The 20,742-nt window shown below is 42.3% G+C and overlaps 1 protein-coding gene across 7 annotated transcripts in view; it reads left to right on the forward strand.

Moving 5' to 3' along the window:
* Positions 1–20,742, forward strand: part of pmfbp1 (polyamine modulated factor 1 binding protein 1) — an 829,187-nt gene that overhangs the window by 757,398 nt on the left and 51,047 nt on the right. For all 7 annotated transcript variants that reach the window (XM_072595986.1, XM_072595983.1, XM_072595987.1 and 4 more), the window contains 2 exons: positions 3,588–3,681; positions 4,006–4,076. In XM_072595986.1, coding sequence (XP_072452087.1) covers positions 3,588–3,681; positions 4,006–4,076 — 165 coding nt within the window. The remainder of the gene's footprint in view (positions 1–3,587; positions 3,682–4,005; positions 4,077–20,742) is intronic.

A 20,742-nucleotide genomic window follows, 5' to 3' on the forward strand; every position in this document is an offset into this window, starting at 1 on the left:
TGACTCCTTCTTTTCCAGAGTTTGGCGTCCTTTCCAATCCTGACATTTGAAGTGCCCAAGAATGATAATTTTATCTTCCTTAGGAATGTTGGTGAATATTGTGTCCAGGGTGGAGTAAAAGCTTTATTCAGATGACCATTCAACAACTATAATCTGCTGGTTCTTGGCAAGTTGTAGACAGGGTTGTGAGATGATTGTTTATGCCAACAGGCAGCTCTGAGAGTTGTTTAATGGTATCATTCTTGATAACAAATCTCATTCCATGTGTCCTGGATTGATCATTGTATTTTCCACTCCAGAATAAGGTGTGACTATTACCTACTTCCCTCAAGTGCCCTTCACCTGCACTTCTCGTCTGCAGGGCAACAATATCAATGTTGACGTGCCTGAGTTCACATGGAACCAAGGCAGTTCTTCAGTCTGGGTGATTTTTTTCTTCTTTATCTATGAGGGTAATTACAATCCATGTTTCAAGATTGAGTTTGATTTTGGTTTACAGACTGCAAGGACATGAGCTGCCTGGATGTAGTTTTCCAGCTAAGTTGCTGAAGAATTGTCTATTTGTAGGGCACCTTTCCAAGCCCTTCCCTGTCAGTTGAGTGGAGTGGATCCTGACAAGAGCTACTCAGTTGTGAAGAAAGCTGCAGAAATGCTTGCCCATTCCTATTCCAAGAGTGAAACAGCCGAGTTAGACTCAACCACCTATGTGATGGACCGAACCTAGGAACTTTCAGATCTCACAATCCTGTCCCTGTCACCTCTCACCGATCATCACAAAGCTTAAATTATAAAGGCAAAGAGATATACAGCATGGAAACAGACCCTCCAGTCCAACTCGTTATCCTACATTAATCTAGTTCAATTTGCTGGCACTTGGCCCATATCCTTCTAAACCCTTCTATTCATTTATTCATCCTGGTGCCTTTTAAATGTTGTAATTGTACCAGCCTCCACCACTTCCTCTGGCAGCTCATTCCATACACGCACCACCCTCTATGTGAAAAAGTTGCCCCTTAAGTTCCTTTTAAATCCCTAAACTTATGCCCTCTAATTCTGGACTCCCCACACCCCAGGGTAAAGACCTTGGCTTTTTAGTCTATCCATGCCCCTCATGATTTTATAAACCTCTAGAAGGTCACCCCTCAACCTCTGATGCTCCAGGGAAAACAGGTCCAGCATATTCAGCATCTCCCTATAATTCAAACCCTCCAACCTTGGAAACATCCTTGTAAATCTTTTCTGAATCCTTTCAAGCTCCACAACATCCTTCCTATAGAAGGGAAACCAGAATTACATGCAATATTCTAAAGGTGTGTCGATAGTCTTATTCCTCTATGTCAATGCCTTGTGCGAGACAGTTTTTAAATTGGGACAGTGCTGCTGCTCATCAACCTCCAGAAGTTAGATCCAGTTCCGGTGGCAAGGAACCTTTGACGGGTGGGGATGCCCCTACTGCTCAGCCTTCATCCACCATCAGAGCCGTTGATATCATATAAATATCTTCTGCCTCAATTGTCATTGAGGACTTGCTTTAGATTGCTGTTTGTCTGACTCCTCCCCTCCAACTTTACCATCATGGGTGACCCTGCCAAGTGTTGAAAACTCTGATAACATCATTTTCAGGATCACCAAAACAGGATACCTGTAAAGACAACATTCTGCATGTGAACTCAGACATTGAGCTCTGTGTGGAGTCCAAATCCTGACTGCAAACTCCCCTGATCACCTCATGCAGCATTTGGAATCAATCCCACTAAAGGCTGCAATGCACAAGCAGCACATTGCAGCCTTGAAGGACTGACCCTAACAGCTGGAAAGACATACATTCACACAGCTGATGATGAACAGTGACCACATATTTAGGAATGTAACAATGTACATCAGTGAAGTTTCACTCATGCCTTCAGAAGATGATATTTATCCTTTCCCTCCTGTTATTCATGGTGTAGTCCCAGGTTCTGGTACTGAGATGAAGACTGCTTGCCTTTCAGTGGAGTCTGTTGGCCTTTAAAATTTGGTTTGGTGACAATGGGGTATTTGTGGCCAGAGTGCTCAGTCATAGTGAGGGTGACAAGCCATTTAGAGGGGAAACTTCTGGGGCGGCCTGCATGTGATTGCTCCTCCAGCAGGTGCATACAGGCATCGCCCTGTCCCCTGGTGAGGAAGGTGCCCATGGGATGGTCAAGGTCTCTTGTCCCCTGTTACCTTGCCATTTGTGCTGAGCACCAATGGTTCAAGAGATGAAGCCCTAGCCTATACATATATTCAGCAGACACTGAGGATGCTGGACCTGTCTGTCCATGGCAGCCACCTACCTGCCCATGGAGGCAGCCAAAGTTCATGTGCTGGAGGCAACATAGTGCAAACTGTTTTGGTGGAGTCTTCCAAACTTGGAGTCAGTTGCCCAATGTCTCTGGCAAACTTGACAAACGTGTGCTGCTGTGTCTGCTTGTGCATTTGTATGAAACTAATCATTGACAACATGAGATCCTGTCCTGCCTTGGTCTCTGGCAGTGCTCAGGAACATTTCTTCCTCAACCAGCTCCGCAAATATAACAGTGATGTGCTTACTAGCATGTGCTTCTGACTCTATTCTAACTAAAATACTCATTGAGCTTTCAATATCTGAGCTGGTGAGGTTGCAGGAGGCAGCCTTCCCTGTACACCCTATGAGGGATCTGTAGCTTCTTCTTCAAAGGTGGAAGAGGAGATACCTTGCTGGGATATCCTCTTGCTGCCAAGACCTTGCAGATGTGACTCCTATTTGCAGGAGACAAAAGAGGGAATGTGTATCAAATAAGAGGTAGAAGTTTAGGCACATTAAGAATAATGTCTGTATGGTGATATGGGAGAGCAGCAACATGATCCAGTGTCAACCTTGGGCCAGTCTAGCAGAAAGTGGCATCGAAGTTTCTTTTGATAGTCCAAGGGGAAGAGGGCGACCCTGCTTTGCCCCACCAGGGCATCCAAGTCCCTGTCAGAAAAGCAGGGTGCCAATTTCCCTATGCCTAATGTGCCTGGGCAATTGACAGGAACTGCACAAGGCAGCTCTGAACAGACTGACACTGCTGGACCTGGTGCACAACTGCATTTTAAATTCTGGAAGGTCTGAACATTGACAACCTGCTGTCATTGAGACAATGCAATGAGCAGGGCACGGTGCATAGGTAACAAAGTGAGTTAGAGAAATCTTGCTGGGCTTCATGGAAAGAAACACTCCACAAAACTTACCAGCATTGACAATGTCAGGTTAAACTCAGCTCACAAAATTTATCGAGGATAACATGTGTACTACTTTTGTGGCAAATTCAGCAGAGAGCTTCTTTTTATCTATGCTATTGGATAGGATTAAGGTTTTTCTCTTACAAGATCAATACATTACAAAAAATATTATGACATAAAACCTGGTGTTTACAGAAGTGTTGTGGCACATTTTCTTACACCATCAAATTAATGACTACCAGATGGCTTTTTGGTTGAAATATTTTTCATTGTTAGTTATTGCATTTACATTCTATTATTCCTTTATCTTTGCTGCAGTAATGACCCTTTCTCTTATTGCTATTGTAATCTTTGTCACAACACAGCCATCTGCAGGAAATGAATGAACGACTACAGCATGAGAATAAGAAATTAAAAGTTGAAGTGGATGAGAAGAGAATAGCAAACGAGAGGCTAAAGGTAAGCCGCTTAATTCCTCAAAGGCACAACAAGCAGATGAATAAGTTGTAAACTTTATATGTTGGCTTGGTGTAGGCAAATCTGGTCCCAAAAGATATCATTAGAATGCATGTGTGATGTGTTATGTGTTATCGATATATTCTTGAAAATGTTCATAATCTGCTTTTGAAAATATTTTTTGTTCACCAAAGTTCTTTTATTAATATGGAATCAGGAAAATTCTGAATGTAGACTTCCTCCATGGGCACTCTGAGTGCAGCACCTGGAAATGTCAGTGTCCATTCGCCCAGTTGTCAAACCATGTTAATTTGTATCTCTTTTCAGGCTTTGCACAGTCATCCAGGTGAGCACTCTAATGTCGCACGTCAATTCCGGAGTCCATTTCAAGATGAAGAGTAAGTATTTATCCCTGAATATTAGCATATTTCATTTTCTTAAAGCTCAGCTATACATTGGGATCCAGCACAATTCACATGACCACTGACATTAAACCGCAAATGGGAACCCATTCTATTTAACAGTGAAGCACTTTAAAGTTATTTCTGAATTATAAACAGTTTACTAATGGCTCAGTGGGTTTGCATCATAAATAACAGTCATAAAGACCAGGTCAGCAATCTTTGCTGACTTAACACAAGTACAATTGGCCTCAGCAGCTCGAGGTTAGACAAGAGTTTTTTTTCTAATCACCATTAATTGATCCTTCGGAGAAGTGAATGTTTGTGTATGTGTTAACATCAGATGAGGGCAGAGTTGAGCTTGGCTGAGGTCATTAAATAGCTTGCTGACACTTTATCAAACATCGTGCTTGAGTAATGGGCACTTGGGCAAATGTACGTGAGAGCATTCATTACCTGTATAATGTCCATGTTGCAAAAAGATATTCAGTGATAAGAAATGGAGAAAAAGGAAGACAATTGGTTTTATGAGTGTGGCATGACTTAATCCAGCATTTTTGTGTCCTTCCCAGCTAAGTGCCATACCAGATGTAAATGTTACTTGGACAATTCAGATTTGATTTGTTAGAAACAAATTCTAAAACTTGAAAATCTGGAAAACAATGTCATGATGTAGCATGTTCTGTTCATCTTGTAGGGTATAAGGAAATGTTTGTCTGGAATTCTGATTGTCCCATTGATTAAATACAGACCACAAAACGCTACCTTTAAAAAAAAATCACTGAATCATGTTATCAGTCATTTATCAATGAATAAGCCACAATCATCTCTAAAATAAGTTACTAGAAAATAAACTTCAAACTTCCCTGAATATCAAGCTGTTTCCATATCTAGGAGAAAGTGAGGACTGCAAAGGCTGGAGGTCAGAGTTGAAAATGTGTTGTTGGAAAAGTGCAGCAGGTCAGACAGCATCCAAGGAGCAGGAGAATCGACGTTTCGGGCATGAGCCCTTCTTCAGGAATGAGGAAAGTGTGTCCAGCAGGCTAAGATAAAAGATAGGGAGGAGGGACTTGGGGGGAGGGGCATTGGAAATGCGATAGGTGGAAGGAGGTTAAGGTGAGGGTGATAGGCCGGAGTGGGGGTGGGCACGGAGAGTTCAGGAAGAAGATTGCAGGTTAGGAAGGTGGTGCTGAGTTCAAGGGTTGGGACTGAGACAAGGTGGGGGAAGGGGAAATGAGGAAACTGGAAAAATCTGAGTTCATCCGTTGTGGTGGGAGGGTTCCTAATCGGAAGATGAGGTGCTCTTCCTCCAGCCGTCGTGTTGCTATGATAATAGACAATAGACAATAGACAATAGATGCAGGAGTAGGCCATTCTGCCCTTCGAGCCTGCACCGCCATTCAATATGATCATGGCTGATCATTCCTAATTAGTATCCTGTTCCAGCCTTATCTCCATACCCCTTGACTCCACTATCTTTAAGAGCTCTATCCAATTCTTTCTTAAAAGAATCCAGAGACTGGGCCTCCACTGCCCTCTGGGGCAGAGCATTCCACACAGCCACCACTCTCTGTGTGATCTGGCGATGGAGGAGTCCAAGGACCTGCATGTCCTTGGTGGAGTGGGAGGGGGAGTTGAAGTGTTGAGCGACAGGGTGGTTGGGTTGGTTGGTCCAGACCAACATACCCCATCCTCCTGGACACCCTGTGCTGGCCTCTGACCTGCCCTCGATCTCTTCAGAGCCAACTGCCGCCGCGACATTAACCGCCTTAACCTGTCCACCCCTCTCACCCACTCCAACCTCTCACCCTCGGAATGTGCAGCCCTCCACTCCCTCCATTCCAACCCCAACCTCACTATTAAACCGGCAGACAAGAGAGGCGCGATGGTAGTTTGGCGCACCGACCTTAACACCGCTGAGGCTAAACGCCAGCTCGCGGACACCTCCTCCTATTGACCATGACCCTACTTCCCACCACCAAACTATCATCTCCCAGACCATCCATAACCTCATCACCTCAGGGGATCTCCCATCCACCGCCTCCAACCTCATAGTCCCACAACCCCGCACCGCCCGTTTCTACCTCCTGCCCAAAATCCACAAACCTGACTGCCCCGGCCGTCCCATTGTCTCAGCCTGTTCCTGCCCCACCGAACTCATCTCTGCATACCTCAACACAGTCCTGTCCCCCTTAGTCCAAGAACTCCCCACCTACGTTCAGGACACCACCCACGCCCTCCACCTCCTCCATGATTTTCGCTTCCCCGGTCCCCAACGCCTCATCTTCACCATGGATATCCAGTCCCTGTACACCTCCATCCCCCATCACAAAGGACTCAAAGCCCTCTGCTTCTACCTTTCCCGCTGTACCAACCAGTACCCTTCCACTGACACCCTCCTTCAACTGACTGAACTGGTCCTCGCTCTGAACAACTTCTCTTTCCAATCCTCCCACTTCCCCCAAACCAAAGGAGTAGCCATGGGCACCCACATGGGCCCCAGCTATGCCTGCCTCTTTGTAGGATATGTGGAACAGTCCATCTTCCGCAGCTACATTGGTACCACCCCCCCACCTTTTCCTCCGCTACATCGATGACTGTATCGGCGCTACCTCGTGCTCCCACGAGGAGGTTGAACAGTTCATCCACTTTACTAACACCTTCCACCCCAACCTCAAATTTACCTGGACCATCTCAGACTCCTCCCTCCCCTTCCTAGACCTCTCCATTTCTATCTCGGGCGAACGAATCAACACGGACATTTACTATAAACGGATCGACTCCCACAGCTACCTAGATTACACCTCCTCCCACCCTGCCCCCTGTAAAAACGCCATCCCATATTCCCAATTCCTTCGTCTCCGCCACATCTGGTCCCAGGAGGACCAGTTCCAATACCAAACAACCCAGATGGTCTCCTTCTTCAAAGACCGCAATTACCCCCCAGACGTGGTCGACGATGCTCTCCACTGCATCTCCTTCACTTCCCGCTCCTCCGCCCTTGAGCCCCCTCCAATTGCCACCATGACAGAACCCCACTGGTCCTCACCTACCACCCCACCAACCTCCAGATACATCGTATCATCCTTCGTCATTTCTGCCACCTCCAAATGGACCCCACCACCAGGGATATATTTCCCTCCCCTCCCCTATCAGCGTTCCGAAAAGACCACTCCCTCCGTGACTCCTTCGTCAGATCCACATCCCCCACCAACCCAACCTCCACTCCCAGCACCTTCCCCTGCAACCGCAAAAAATGCAAAATTTGCGCCCACACCTCCCCCCTTACTTCCCTCCAAAGCCCCAAGTGATCCTTCCATATCCGCCACAAATTCACCTGCACCTCCACACACATCATTTATTGCATCCGCTGCACCTGATGTGGCCTCCTCTATATTGGGGAAACAGGCCGCCTACTTGCGGAACGTTTCAGAGAACACTTCTGGGACACCCGGACCAACCAACCCAATCACCCTGTGGCTCAACACTTCAACTCCCCCTCCCACTCCACCAAGGACATGCAGGTCCTTGGACTCCTCCATCGCCAAACCATAGCAACACGACGGCTGGAGGAAGAGCACCTCATCTTCCGCCTAGGAACCCTCCAACCACAAGGAATGAACTCAGATTTCTCCAGTTTCCTTCTTTCCCCTCCCCCCACCATGTCTCAGTCCCAACCCTCAAACTCAACACCACCTTCCTAACCTGCAATCTTCTTCCTGAACTCTCCGCCCCCCACCCCCACTCCGGCCTATCACCCTCACCTTAACCTCCTTCCACCTATCGCATTTCCAACGCCCCTCCCCCTAGTCCCTCCTCCCTACCTTTTATCTTAGCCTGCTTGGCACACTTTCCTCATTCCTGAAGAAGGGCTCATGCCCGAAACGTCGATTCTCCTGCTCCTTGGATGCTGCCTGACCTGCTGGGCCGTTCCAGCAACACATTTTCAGCTCTGTTTCCATATCTAGCCCACATAAAAACCTAAACAATTATAAAAATAACTGTCAATAAGCATTTTGCCTTATTCTACCTCTTCAATTCTATGACCGAAGGCAAGTCTGACTAACAGTGCCACAATCTACAGGGAAATAGGCATACCCCAGCAAGTTTTCATCCCCACCAGAACAAGGGTCAAACTCCATGCTGTTGGCACTAATCTGATCCACACCATAGAGCTGAGTTACTATAGTAACGTACACTTTTGCACGCATGTTATAGTCCAGAGCTATGTAGACAATGGCTGTAGTTTTCCTTGTATTTTATGGCTGACCAGGAATCTGTTCCACACGCACTACCTGGTACTGGTATTGGTTGGAAGGATTTATAGATTGGTGATTGACCTGTGTGGCTGCTATACAAATGTACCTTCCTTTGTCGTCAAGTCCTAGAGTGAGACATGAAACCAGAGATTCTGACTTCAAAGAAGGAATGTTACCAAGTTCATCACAAGATCTCTAGGTCTGAGATACAGTAACTAAAAGTTGCACTCATGCAAGTTACTCCTCTTGCTCAGGGCTTACTTTTACTCCATTTTGACAGCCACTTCAAAAGGTGTACCTAACTGAAGCTGTAAAACTCAAGAACCATTTCAACAACAATAGAATATGGTCTGACATTAAATTAAAATCATTCTGTGATTGCATTAATAAAGTGGATTAGATTGGCTGGAATATTTAGTAGCAAATTATTGGAGTATTATTGAGTTGAAGGAACTACAAGCTGTAAATTTTAAGCCATCCGATAATCTGAACCTTTATTTAGAATGCCCAGTTGCTTAATTCACAGACCATCACTATAACACGTTGCTACAAAATGTGATGCATTGTACTCTTATCAGAAAATGTAAACCCAGACAGATGAGAGATTATTCTTCTCCCCATTATCATGCTACTGTTTTACAATCTTTACGATGATATGTAATGGATCCATATGTCTTCATTAATTATTCACAGTCCCTATTTTTAACATTTCAGAAGATGTATTTTTCTACATTTGCATCTGCATTCCCTACACTACAACAGTGACCACGCTTTAGAAGTACTTCATTTGTTGCAAGGCATCTTGTGATTGTGAAATCTACCACATAAGTGCAAGTCTTGTTTATTCTTTCTTTTCTTTCAACTCATTCTGACCCAAGCTTTCTCTATCCTTTTCAGGCAAAGTAGTAGCTGAACTAGTAAATTGTGAGAATTGTTTTTTTTTTCATTTCGAAAACATAGTCTGTTCAAGCAAATCTAATCAACTCCTATTCCTGCGGCTTCCAATTTGGTGCTAATTTTGTTGGGGTATTGTATTGCCCAGTTACTTGGAATACTACAAATGTAATGACAGTGGATTTCGAATGTCAAAGCAGATAATGGCATGAGGTAGAACTATGCGTTATTACATGAATGTAGAAACTGCCCAAAGTCTTTGGATGATGTTATGAAGGTTTCGTCAAGTGTTGAGGAAAAGGATGGATACTCAGAGACATTGAAGATGAGTGTATGCAGATACAGGAAGATAAACCATTTTTGGAGATTCTCTGGCTATGATTGGATAGTTAATAATAGACTCTGGTAAGGATAAAGTCAGAATACACTAGCAATACATTGAAAAAGGCAACAGTGTGGTCAAATTGAAGGCTGCAGAGAAGTCAAAGAAGAATAATGCACCACAGCTATAATTTATATAATTTGTGACTTTGAATGGGAAATTGTATTCCTTTAGCAGGTTGGAGAGCTGATTTGGGAGATTCAAGAAGCCATATACAAGACAGGTGGACATCGATTTTGGATATGTTAACCATTCTGTGACTTTACAGGCAAGTAGGAGATGATGTGGCAGTTTTGACAGACAGAGTAACTGAGGTCGGGTTTTCTGAGGAAACTGGTAACAGCGATTTTGAAAGAAATGGAAATGATACCCAAGGCAAGGGGACCATTTACAAATCAGCCAGCATTAAGGCCAGGGGCTGAACTTAGATGATCAGCCATTGGACCAGTATTAAGAGTGTAATGAGGGAAACACTTTCCTTCCACAACACTTACAATTTTATTTGCTCTTCTTTGTTATCTCAAGCCTTGCAACATTCCTTGACCAACCACCTATCCCCTGCAACAATCTCTAATCACCCACCTGTAGATGCATGAAAGTGATTTTTAAAAAGCTTGTAGTGACTTTGGAGAGAAATAGAATTAGGACTTTCAAATCCTGAAACCTTAACTGTTTCTCTGCACAGATACTGCCTGAGTTGATGGGTTTTTATCAGTTTTTTTTAATAGTAATTTCAGGTATTCAGTATCTGCAATATTTTGCTTTCATGAAGTTATCAGTTAAGGCTGATGATTTTTTTCCTTTTCTCTTCTGCTATTGATACCTTCTTGTTTATCACTTCGTGGAGACGAGGAAATCCCAGTGTGGATAACATTTATTCAGTTCTGCATTAGCATTCTGGTACTCCATCTTGATTACCCACCGAACCAATTATTCAGAATTGCACAACCAACATAAGCTTCTTCATAATTTTAAATTTTATAAAAGAAGCAAGTTTATGGCAAATAATTGTGGATGCTTATTTCTAACATAAAAATTTAATGTCATAATGAAGGAATTAAAGAAAGATGGAAGAAAACAGAATGAAAATGTTTTTATAACAGTGTACCTTTGACTTGTAACTATTTATGATCACATTTCAAAACATGAAATTAAGCTCTATAATTCATTTTGCACTGTTATTTTATTTCTCAAAGTTGAGAAGGATAAGTCAAGAGATCGGCTGTTTCATTCAACAGCGAGACATTGCTTGGCTGTCTTTTTTCTCTCCTGATCCTAATAGTTAAAAGTATTTGTGAAAGCGTTTACGTGAAACCTAATGTAGCTGTTTAATAAAGTGACAGGATTTGTCATTGATTGGTAATTACACCACAAAAAATCAATTCAGCTGCTTCTTACTTAAAAGAAATCTACAGTTTTCCATTATCCAGCGTAAAGGAAAAAATTTAATGCATGACAGACAACCAAAAGGTCACACTTGCTCCACAATCAAATGTTGATCAAAGAAAAAATCCAATTAACCCTATCACCACTCATAACTATTTTGTTTCATATTTCATTTAAACCTCTTAGTGTACAGAGAGAGGATGTTTTACAGGGATTTAACTCAAGCTGGTAAGCAAAAAAGGGTAATTTAGTCACAAAAGGTTATTACAGTTGACAGCAGGAGGGCGTAGGATAAATTTTCTACAGAATAAACCTTAATATATATATATATATATATATATATACTTCTGTGCATTGATTTACAAATTAACTAAAAATTCAGCTGAATTATAACTACTGCTTTCGGAAACAAAAACCGAATTAAATTTTATACCTGTTCTAAGCAAGAGAAATACTGAGCTCTAAATAATAATAATGACTTGTGATTAATCATTGAGTTGTACACCATGGATGATACTATAAGTGTCCTAAAAAAATACGAGCCACCAGATCTTGTCCTTCATCACTTTCATTTCTGTGTTTATAGTTGTCATGCAGCAGCTAAACACTAAAATTATTCAAAATTATTTAAAAGGACTGATCAAATATTCACATCTCCATGGTACCTCATGACAGGAAGAGTTATATTATTTTCCTTTTACCCATTTCAGCTTGTTCATATTTTAAATTCGATGCTTCACCATCAACAGATGCTGAAGTTTTACCCTTACATCGGATTACACAGCATGTACAAGTCATTTGATTCAAACAATCCATACTTCATCAACTCATTGGGCCTCATCTCAAATACTTGTAAGTGTTCAGGCAACAGTAAGATTACATAGGAGAGCTGGCTCAGATAGGTGTCAAGCTTTCTTTAATGCCTTCCTTTACCTGAATGTCAACTGTTTCCCTCTTGTAAATTTCTGTCAGTTCTACCTTTCTCACCCTAGTCAATATTAGTGTCTATTAAAAACACTAATTGGCTGGTTGTAGGACAGGAATGATTATTCTCATATTCGTACACTTTTTGTGACACAGTAACGCAATATCTTCCTGTACCTGGATATACGATGTGAGCTGGTTCCTTTCCAAAATATATAACTTCAGTTGTACATTTGGCTGTTATATTGATCCCACAATTTGCTCCTTCTGCCTCATACAGGGGAGGCGATGGCCTAGTAGTATTATTTGCTAGACCATTAATTCAGAGACCCTGCTGGGGTCTCAGGTTCAAATCCTGCCTTGACAAATGGTAGCACATGAATTCAATACATTTCCGAAATTAGAAATATAATGGTTACCATAAAACCATTGGCAATTGTTGGAAAAACCCTTCTGGTTTACTAATGATTTTTAGGGGAGGAAGCTACCATCCTTACCTGATCTGGCCTACATGTGACTCCACAACAATGTGGTTGACATTTAACTGCCCTCTGGGCAATTAGGATTGGGTAATAAGTCCTAGCCTGGCCAGTGACACCCACCTGTGAATGAATAAATATAAATTATATGTGGACACACCACCAAAGAGGCTTCTATCTTGCATCTATCTTAAAGTAGTGTTACGATATAAACCCCACTATTTTGACAGCAAATTGCATATATTGTGATTGCAAATTAGCACAATATTTTCTGTATGATGCCTTAAAGGTTATTTATCCAGGTACAACTGAGATTGCCAAAACATCAATGGTTAAAATAATTTACAATATATTCTGCTTCATTTTTATGAACACTGGTCAGGCCACATTGCCTGTGCTGTGACAAGTTAAACAAGTCTGCATTTGTTATTCACAGGGCTACCTCACACTCATAAATTTGTCTCAGGTTTTTTTTGTCTGCTCAAGCATCCATGATCCACAGATGTTGCAGAAATCATTGCAGATTGTTTCGTCTGAGAGACTTTTCTGTACATTAATCAATGCGTTAATGATTTTCTAGCACAGTGGCCAATCTCTGAATTATCTGTGTCAGGTCTTAGAGCATAGTGAGCTGTCTGTCCTGGACCTTTCTCCAAACTTTTCACAGCTGAGAACTTAAAGTCTGAACCTTTTTGCCCACTGTTGCCAAATCAATTGAATTTACTGCTGAGGTCTCTGTGTTAAATGCTGTTGTGACATCAGTAACCAGACAGTATTTCAGTTGACCTTTTCCCTGATTAGAGTATTCAGTCATTGGTCACATGCATTGTTCCATAAGCATATTCACCACTGCCCTGTTAACATCCCCGGTTTTACTAAATGTCACTAAATCACCCTGACATGCAGCCTAACTTGGGATTGGTGCCAAAACTTTTCTCCTCTGCTATAGAGGAGCATGATACAGTGTGGAAAAGCTGCTCACACTTGCTTGTCAATGTAATAATTGTTGGCATAGGGCAGTGACTTAATTACTCATTTCTTCTGCTTCCACCTGTGCAGTGTTAGGGAAAGCATCACAAGTCATGCACAGTAGGTCTCTCACCATAAGGTTATGTTGCCCCTAGGTGTTGCCAATTTCATTGTACATTAACATGTAGTTTAGATTACAGATTACAGATTACATTACAGTGTGGAAACAGGCCCTTCAGCCCAACAAGTCCACACCGGCCCGCCACCCACCCATACCCCTACATTTACCCCTTACGTAACACTACGGGCAATTTAGCATGGCCAATTCACCTGACCTGCACAGGAGGACTGTGGGAGGAAACCGGAGCACCCAGAGGAAACCCACGCAGACACGGGGAGAACATGCAAACTCTACAGTCAGTCGCCTGAGGCGGGAATTGAACCCGGGTCTCTGGCGCTGTGAGGCAGCAGTGCTAACCACTGTGATGTATTGATAGTTTCTCAGGAGTTATTGGGGGGAGGCAATTAGTATCCCAAAATGTGTACCACTGACATGGTTGGTATAGTTAAGTTGCTCCCATGACAAATTATTCTGCAAATCATAAATAATTTCATGAGTTGCTTCAATATGAGTATCTCTAATCACAAGGTCTCATCCACTCAGGGCAAAACCTGGTTTTCCAGGGGTCAGTTTCACCATTACTTTATCGACAGCTCTGAATACCGCAGCCTGTTCTGTTCCTGCCTCTGCTTCCACACCATGTATGATTTACTCATCGCTAGCTTCTCCCACAAACTCTCTCTCTCCTTCTGTCTCTCTCCACCCTTCTCTCTCTCCAGTCACAACATCTCATCACCCTTCCTGTCTTAATTTATATGGAGTTAATCCAGTAGCTCTACACAGAGTCGCATGATACCAGGCAGTAGATCTGTCCGTTCCTGATCTATCTGCTAGATAGTGCTCTCTTTCAATTAATCTTTTAATTCATTCCCACAACCATGTCTGAGCTCTGTCAAGGATAAATTTTTTGTTTTATACACAGCAACTTACAAAATTTCTTAATCAACTGTCCTGTAAAATGTGTTCCCTGATCCATGTCCATCTGCAATGGTACTCCTCATCTAAGGGTTACCTCTTCTACCATTACTCAAGCAACAATTTGTAGCTGAACAGTCTCAGGTTGAATAGGTTTTGACCCACTTTGTAAATTGATTAATAATGACCAAGCAATCAATCTTTCCCTGACTTGCTGCAACAGTTCAGTGAAATCTAACTGTAACTGTTCCTGTGGTCCCTTGGTCAGGGGAGATGCGATGTGGACTTTGACTGGTCTTCCCAAGTTATGTTGGGCACATACCAGACATCGCTGTCAATGTTTTGCTACGTTTTTTCCCATTCTCTGTCACCACAATGTCTTTCCATTGATTACCAAATTGGTTAAGATCTGTTCACGTTTGGTGTGTTTTAACCTTTGTCACCACTTCCTATGATGGTAATCTAGCAGTTTCCACTGATTCCTTAATTATTCATAGTGTAAATTCCCTCCTCCTGAGGCGACATACCTCCTTAAACTCTTTACTACCTTATAGTTATCCACTAAGCCAAATATGTATCTACTGACAGTATAAGTGTTAGCTCACTGAGTGCAGTAATCTGTACCCAGTATTATGATTTATTTTCAAGATTCTGTTTCTTCTCTGCTCCTATCCTGAAGTTGTTGATAGTCACTATCTCTCTATGATGGTATTTCCCACCTACAGATCACCTCACTCAATAGCATTCTGTCACAAAAGTATTGCTACTTCTTGATTACCTACACTTCGGCATGAATGCTATAAATCCCAAATAAACAGACTTTAAAAATCCTACAGTTCACTTTTTCTTACTTTGTCTCCAATATGTGGATACTCCATACTATTTGTGTCGCGGTTCCCAAAATTTACTTGTTCTAACCCAAACTTTATTCCATGTTTACCACGCTCAGCTGCACTCTCCTTTCACAAAACTCTATATAAATCCCAAAGTAATACGTTCAATTGAATTACACCCTCACAAATCACTTAATTTCTCAAAATAAAATATGTTTGCTGTTTGTAACTTCTCTTCTAAGGCATTTAATTGGTACCATTTTATCTCATTTATGAGTGTTGAAGACATGTTTAAAGTCCAATAAAATTATAGAATCATAGAACCAGACAACATAGAAAAGGCCCTTTGACCCATGATTTTGTACTCCCAAAGCTACACTAAATCTACACTAGTCCCACCTTGCAGAACTGGGCCCATAGTCTTGAATGTTATGACATTTCAAGTGCTCATCCAAGACCTTTGAAAGGTTGCGAGGTTACCCACCTCAACTAACTCCGAGCTTTCCAGAACCCCACCGCCCTCTGGGTGAAAACATTTTCCTCAAATCCCTGCTAAACCTCCTGCCTTTTACCTTAAAAGTATATTGCCTTGTTATTGTCCTAAGGGAAACAGTTCCTTTCTGTTCACCCTTCATAATCTTATATACCTCTATCAGGGCCCACATCAACCTTCTCTGCTCCAAAGAAAACAACCTTAGCTTATTCATAACTAAAGTGCTCCACCCCAGGCCATATCCTGGTGAACCTCTTTGGAATCCCTTCCGGTGCAATCCCATCCTTTCTACAGCGAGAGATCAGAACTTCACAAAGTACTCCAGCTGTGGCCTAACCAAAGTCCGATACAGCTCCAACACAATCTCCCTGCTATTATAATCTATGCCTCGACTGATAAAGACAGGTGTCCCTTATACTTTCTTAACTACCTCATTAATCTGCCCTGCCAGGGATTTGTGGACGAACACCCCAGGATCCATCTGTTCTATTCTTACAATATTCTTGAAAGAGAAACCAAACATTTCTATTTGGTTGCAAGCATGGACATCGCTTGCATAAAAGCAAATTACTGCGGATGCTGGAATCTGCAACCAAAAGAGAAAATGCTGGAAAATCTCAGCAGGTCTGGCAGCATCTGTAAGGAGAGCAAAGAGCTGACGTTTTGAGTCTAACTGACTCTTTGTCAAAGCTTGGTCTGCTTTGACAAAGGGTCAGTTAGACTTGAAACGTCAGCTCTTTGCTCTCCTCACAGATGCTGCCAGACCTGCTGAGATTTTCCAGCATTTTCTCTTTTGACATCTCTTGCATGTTCATTCTTTGCACTTAGAATCTTATCTGCTTCTTCAAACGTAACTTTCTAAATTCCATTAGACATTTCACTTCTCAAAATTAGTCCAAATTAAAACACTGGTGTCATTGGGCTAATAAATTTCCTTTAATTTTAAATTTCCTTCTTTAAGACTTGTGTCTGTGCAGTTGTCTGTGCATTTGTTCATTTTTAAAATCTCTTGTCCTTCACAAGCATCCCCCCACCAACATAGGTTTCTTTCTTTTCTTTTATTTTAGTTGTTATGGTCACAGGTCTAAATTTTTCTCACGTGGCAGTGCAGTGAGATCGCACTTTCATACAAAGATTTGTCCTGCTCATTCATAGCCAGATCCTCTAAGTTTCCCAATCAATTTCTTCCTCTTACCTGTAACGGGGGTGGGGGTATCAGTGCCTGACAGTTCTTTTTTTAGACAATTGTACACTGGCATTTACTGGCCTGCACAGTTGTAAATATAAAGTCATAGTAATAGTTGTCCCTTTTCATTCCTTTTCCTTCTTCTGGCCTAGTCACCTCTTTTCTGTTCCTCAATTAGTTCATGACCCTTTCCTGGTGCTCCACCATAAAAACTTAGTTTTTGAGTGCTGCAGACCCTACTCATCGTTTACAGTGCCCTGTGAGTCATATCCAAATTGATGGAGACATATTAAAGGTGCATGGTTGTGAGGCTTACAAGATTTTCAAGTGTGTCAAAGTAGTGTGATGGGGATGTGGTACACTTAGCATTGTGTGTAAAACTAGTGGTGCAGTAAATAGAAGACATTTAAAAATGCATTCACTTCACCTGATCATTCATCTGAAATCTTCAAACTTATGCAATGGTACAGACAGGTCCTTAGACACAGATAGCTTCAACAGTTATCTGCTCCCAGTCCCTTCACAGGGTATACCTGACGGGCTTCTTGAACCCCTGTGGAGACATGAACCCTCTCCTTTCTACTAAGGCCTCTGATACCACCCCCAAGAACCAGTGAGCTCTCTCTGTCTCTGGCTGGCTGCTCCATTGGTTCTTTTGTTCTTTCTCTGAAGTACTTTTGGTACAGTTCTGCCAGCTATAACTTGTGCTGACCATGTTAAGTACTGGGTACATGCTGCAATCATGCTGGTGAACAGGCAACACAAGGATTGAGTGCTGTGTTCACCACATCAACCAGACACAAAATATTCATTATGCACATGTCTCATTACCAGCACTATCACAATTTACAGCCTACTGTATTCTGAATTTATCAAAAACATAGAAGGTTCAGAGGGAAGGTGAAAAAATAAGACAAGCAGGGAAGGATTATGAAAAACATAACTATAAACTAACAAGCAAATTCCAAAGTCTTCCACAAGCATATAAATCATTAATGTAGTGCCATCTGGACACCAAATTGGTGGATTTATACATGGAAGCAGGGGGCACCACTAAGATATTAAATTAATTCTCAGTCTTTGCCAGGAAAATAACGATGCTATCCACTCCACGGAGAAAAATGAGCTGGCTTTGGAGTGGTTCCAAAAGAAGTTTACAAGAATGATCCCTGGGGCTTGTCATATGAGAGCAGTTGAAGATTCTGGGCCTGTACTTGATGGAGTTTAGAAGAGTGAGGGAGGAGTCTCATTGATACTACTGAGAGACCTGGATATAGTGGACGTGAAGAAGATGTTTCTGTGGGTAGGAGAGACGAAGACCTGAGAGCATAGCTTCAGAGTGAAGGGACAACACTATAGAACTGAGAGGAGGAGGTATTTCTTCAGTCTGACAATGATGAATCTGTGAAACTCATTGCCACAATGGGCTGTGGAAGCCAAGTCATTGAGTGTATTTAAGGTAGAGATAGATTCTTGATTAGTAGGGGGAAAAAGGATTCAGGGAGAAAGCAGGAAAATGGGGTTGAGAAGCAGATCAGCCATGATGGTGGAGCACTCCTGACAAGTCGAAAGGCCTAATTTTGCTCCTATACTTTACAGTCTTTTCCTGATATAATGGCATAAACCTTGGTGTATTGGGCACAATTTCACAAGTTGTGGTTGTGGAACTTGAAAGCATTGTAATCTGTGAGAAGTTTAATGGTGAACTTCAAAACGACTTATAGAAGATGCTGAAGTGGATAGGTATCTGACAGATGAAGTTCAATGTGGAGAAATGTGGGGTGATTTATTTTGCTTGGAAGAACATAGAGAGATAATGTACAATTAAAGATATAAATCTAAAGGAAGCGCAAGAGCAAAGAGTTCTGGTGGCACAGTGTCTCAGTGGTTGGCACTGCTGCCCCACAGCACCAGGGACCTGGGTTCGATTCCCACCTTGGATGACTGTCTATGTTGAGTTTGCACACTCTCCCCGTGTCTGCGTGGGTTTCCCTGGGTGCTTCGGTTTCCTCCCACAGTCCAAAGTTGTGCAGGTTGAGTGATTTGGCCACGCTAAATTGCCCATAGAGTTAGGTGCATTAGTCAGGGGTAAATATAGGGTAGGGGAATGGGTCTGGGTGGGTTACTCTTTTGAGGGTCGGTGTGGACTTATTGGACCAAAGGGCCTGTAGGGTATCATATCTAATGTGTGCATAAGTAATTTAAGGTCACAGGACAAGTTGGTAAGACAGTTCTTAAAGCATGCGGTATCCTATGCATTATTAAGGGGGACACAGAATGCAAGAGCAAGGAAATAATGTGGAATTTATATAAGACATTAGTTTGCCCTCCCTGGAGTATTGACTCCAATTCCAGGAGAAACTGGCTCACCTTCTTTATTCAATCCACCCTCTCTGTCCTCCCTCCTGGATACCTTTCCCAACTTAAAGAGTTTATGCTTTAAAGGGAGTCAATTTAACCATATTTTCTTGAGCTAAAGAAAGAATAAGTTTGAGTTTCTAAAATGCAAGGATAAAGAAATGCAACATACATGTACACAGATTAGAAATGAAAACTGAACAAAAAGAAAAACAGTTTAAAAATGTAAGAATCTATTTTTGATTTATCCACGTGATGATGATGGTGTTATGTTGCACATTGGGTGATTCCGGGAACATTGACTCTGGCAGTTGGGCAGTTGTGTTGGAGCTTCTCGGTTTGTAGATTCGCTTGGAGGATTTGAAACAAACACAGAAAATATTTTATTTTGAAATAAAAGAATGTATTTTGAATTATTTGATTTCCTGGTCAATTGTGGCCTTTCAGTGCTGACTTGCTTCCATTAATAAGAGACAGAGAGAAAGACATTCTGTACTTTTACTTTTTAGCTGCAAGTGTCTACCAGATGAACTTCAACTTAATTCCCATAACACAATCGAGTTAAGTTTTTTTTGTTCATTTGTGGGATGTGGGCGTCACGAGCTGGACAGCATTTACTGCCTGTCCCTGGTTGCCCTTGAGAAGGTGGTGGTGAGCTGCTTTCTTAAACTGCTGCAGTCCACCTTCTATGGGTTGACCTACAATGCCATTTGGAAGGGAATTCCAGGATTTTGACAGTGAAGGAACGGTGATTTATTTCCAAGTCAGGATGGTGAGTGGCTAGAAGGGGAACTAGAAGATGTTGGTGTTCCCCTATATCTACTGCCCCTGTCCTTCTAGATGGAAATGATCGTGGGGTTGGAAGGTTCTGTCTGAGGACCTTTGGTGAATTTCTTCAGTGCATCTTATAGCTAGTAGCTGCTCCTGAGCATCAGTGATGGATGGGCTGCTTTGTCCTGGATGGTGTCAAGCTCCTTGAGTGTTGTTGGGGCTGCACTAATCTAGGCAAATGGGGAGTATTCTGTCTCACTCCTGACTTGTACCTTGTAGATGGTGGACAGGCTTTGGGAGTCAAGAGGTGCATTACTCGCCATAGTATTCCTAGCCTCTTACCTGCTCTTGCTCTTGTAGCCAGTGTGTTTACGTGGTGAGTCCAGTTGAGTTTCTGGTCAATGATAACCCCCAGGGTGTTGACAGTGGGGGATTCAATGATGGTAACACCATTGAATGTCAAGGGGCGATGGTTAGATTGTCTCTTATTGGTGATGGTCATAGTTTAACATGTGTGTGGTGCAAATGTTACTTGCTACTTGTCAGCACAAGCCTGGATATTGTCCAGATCGTATTGCATTTGAACATGGACTGCTTCAGAGTCTGAGGAGTCGCAAATGGTAATGAATGTTGTGCAATCATCAGCAAGCATCCCCATTTCTGACCTTATGATGGAGGGAAGGTCATTGATGA

This window comes from Chiloscyllium punctatum, chromosome 26 (assembly GCF_047496795.1).
Source record: "Chiloscyllium punctatum isolate Juve2018m chromosome 26, sChiPun1.3, whole genome shotgun sequence".
NCBI lineage: Eukaryota > Metazoa > Chordata > Chondrichthyes > Orectolobiformes > Hemiscylliidae > Chiloscyllium > Chiloscyllium punctatum.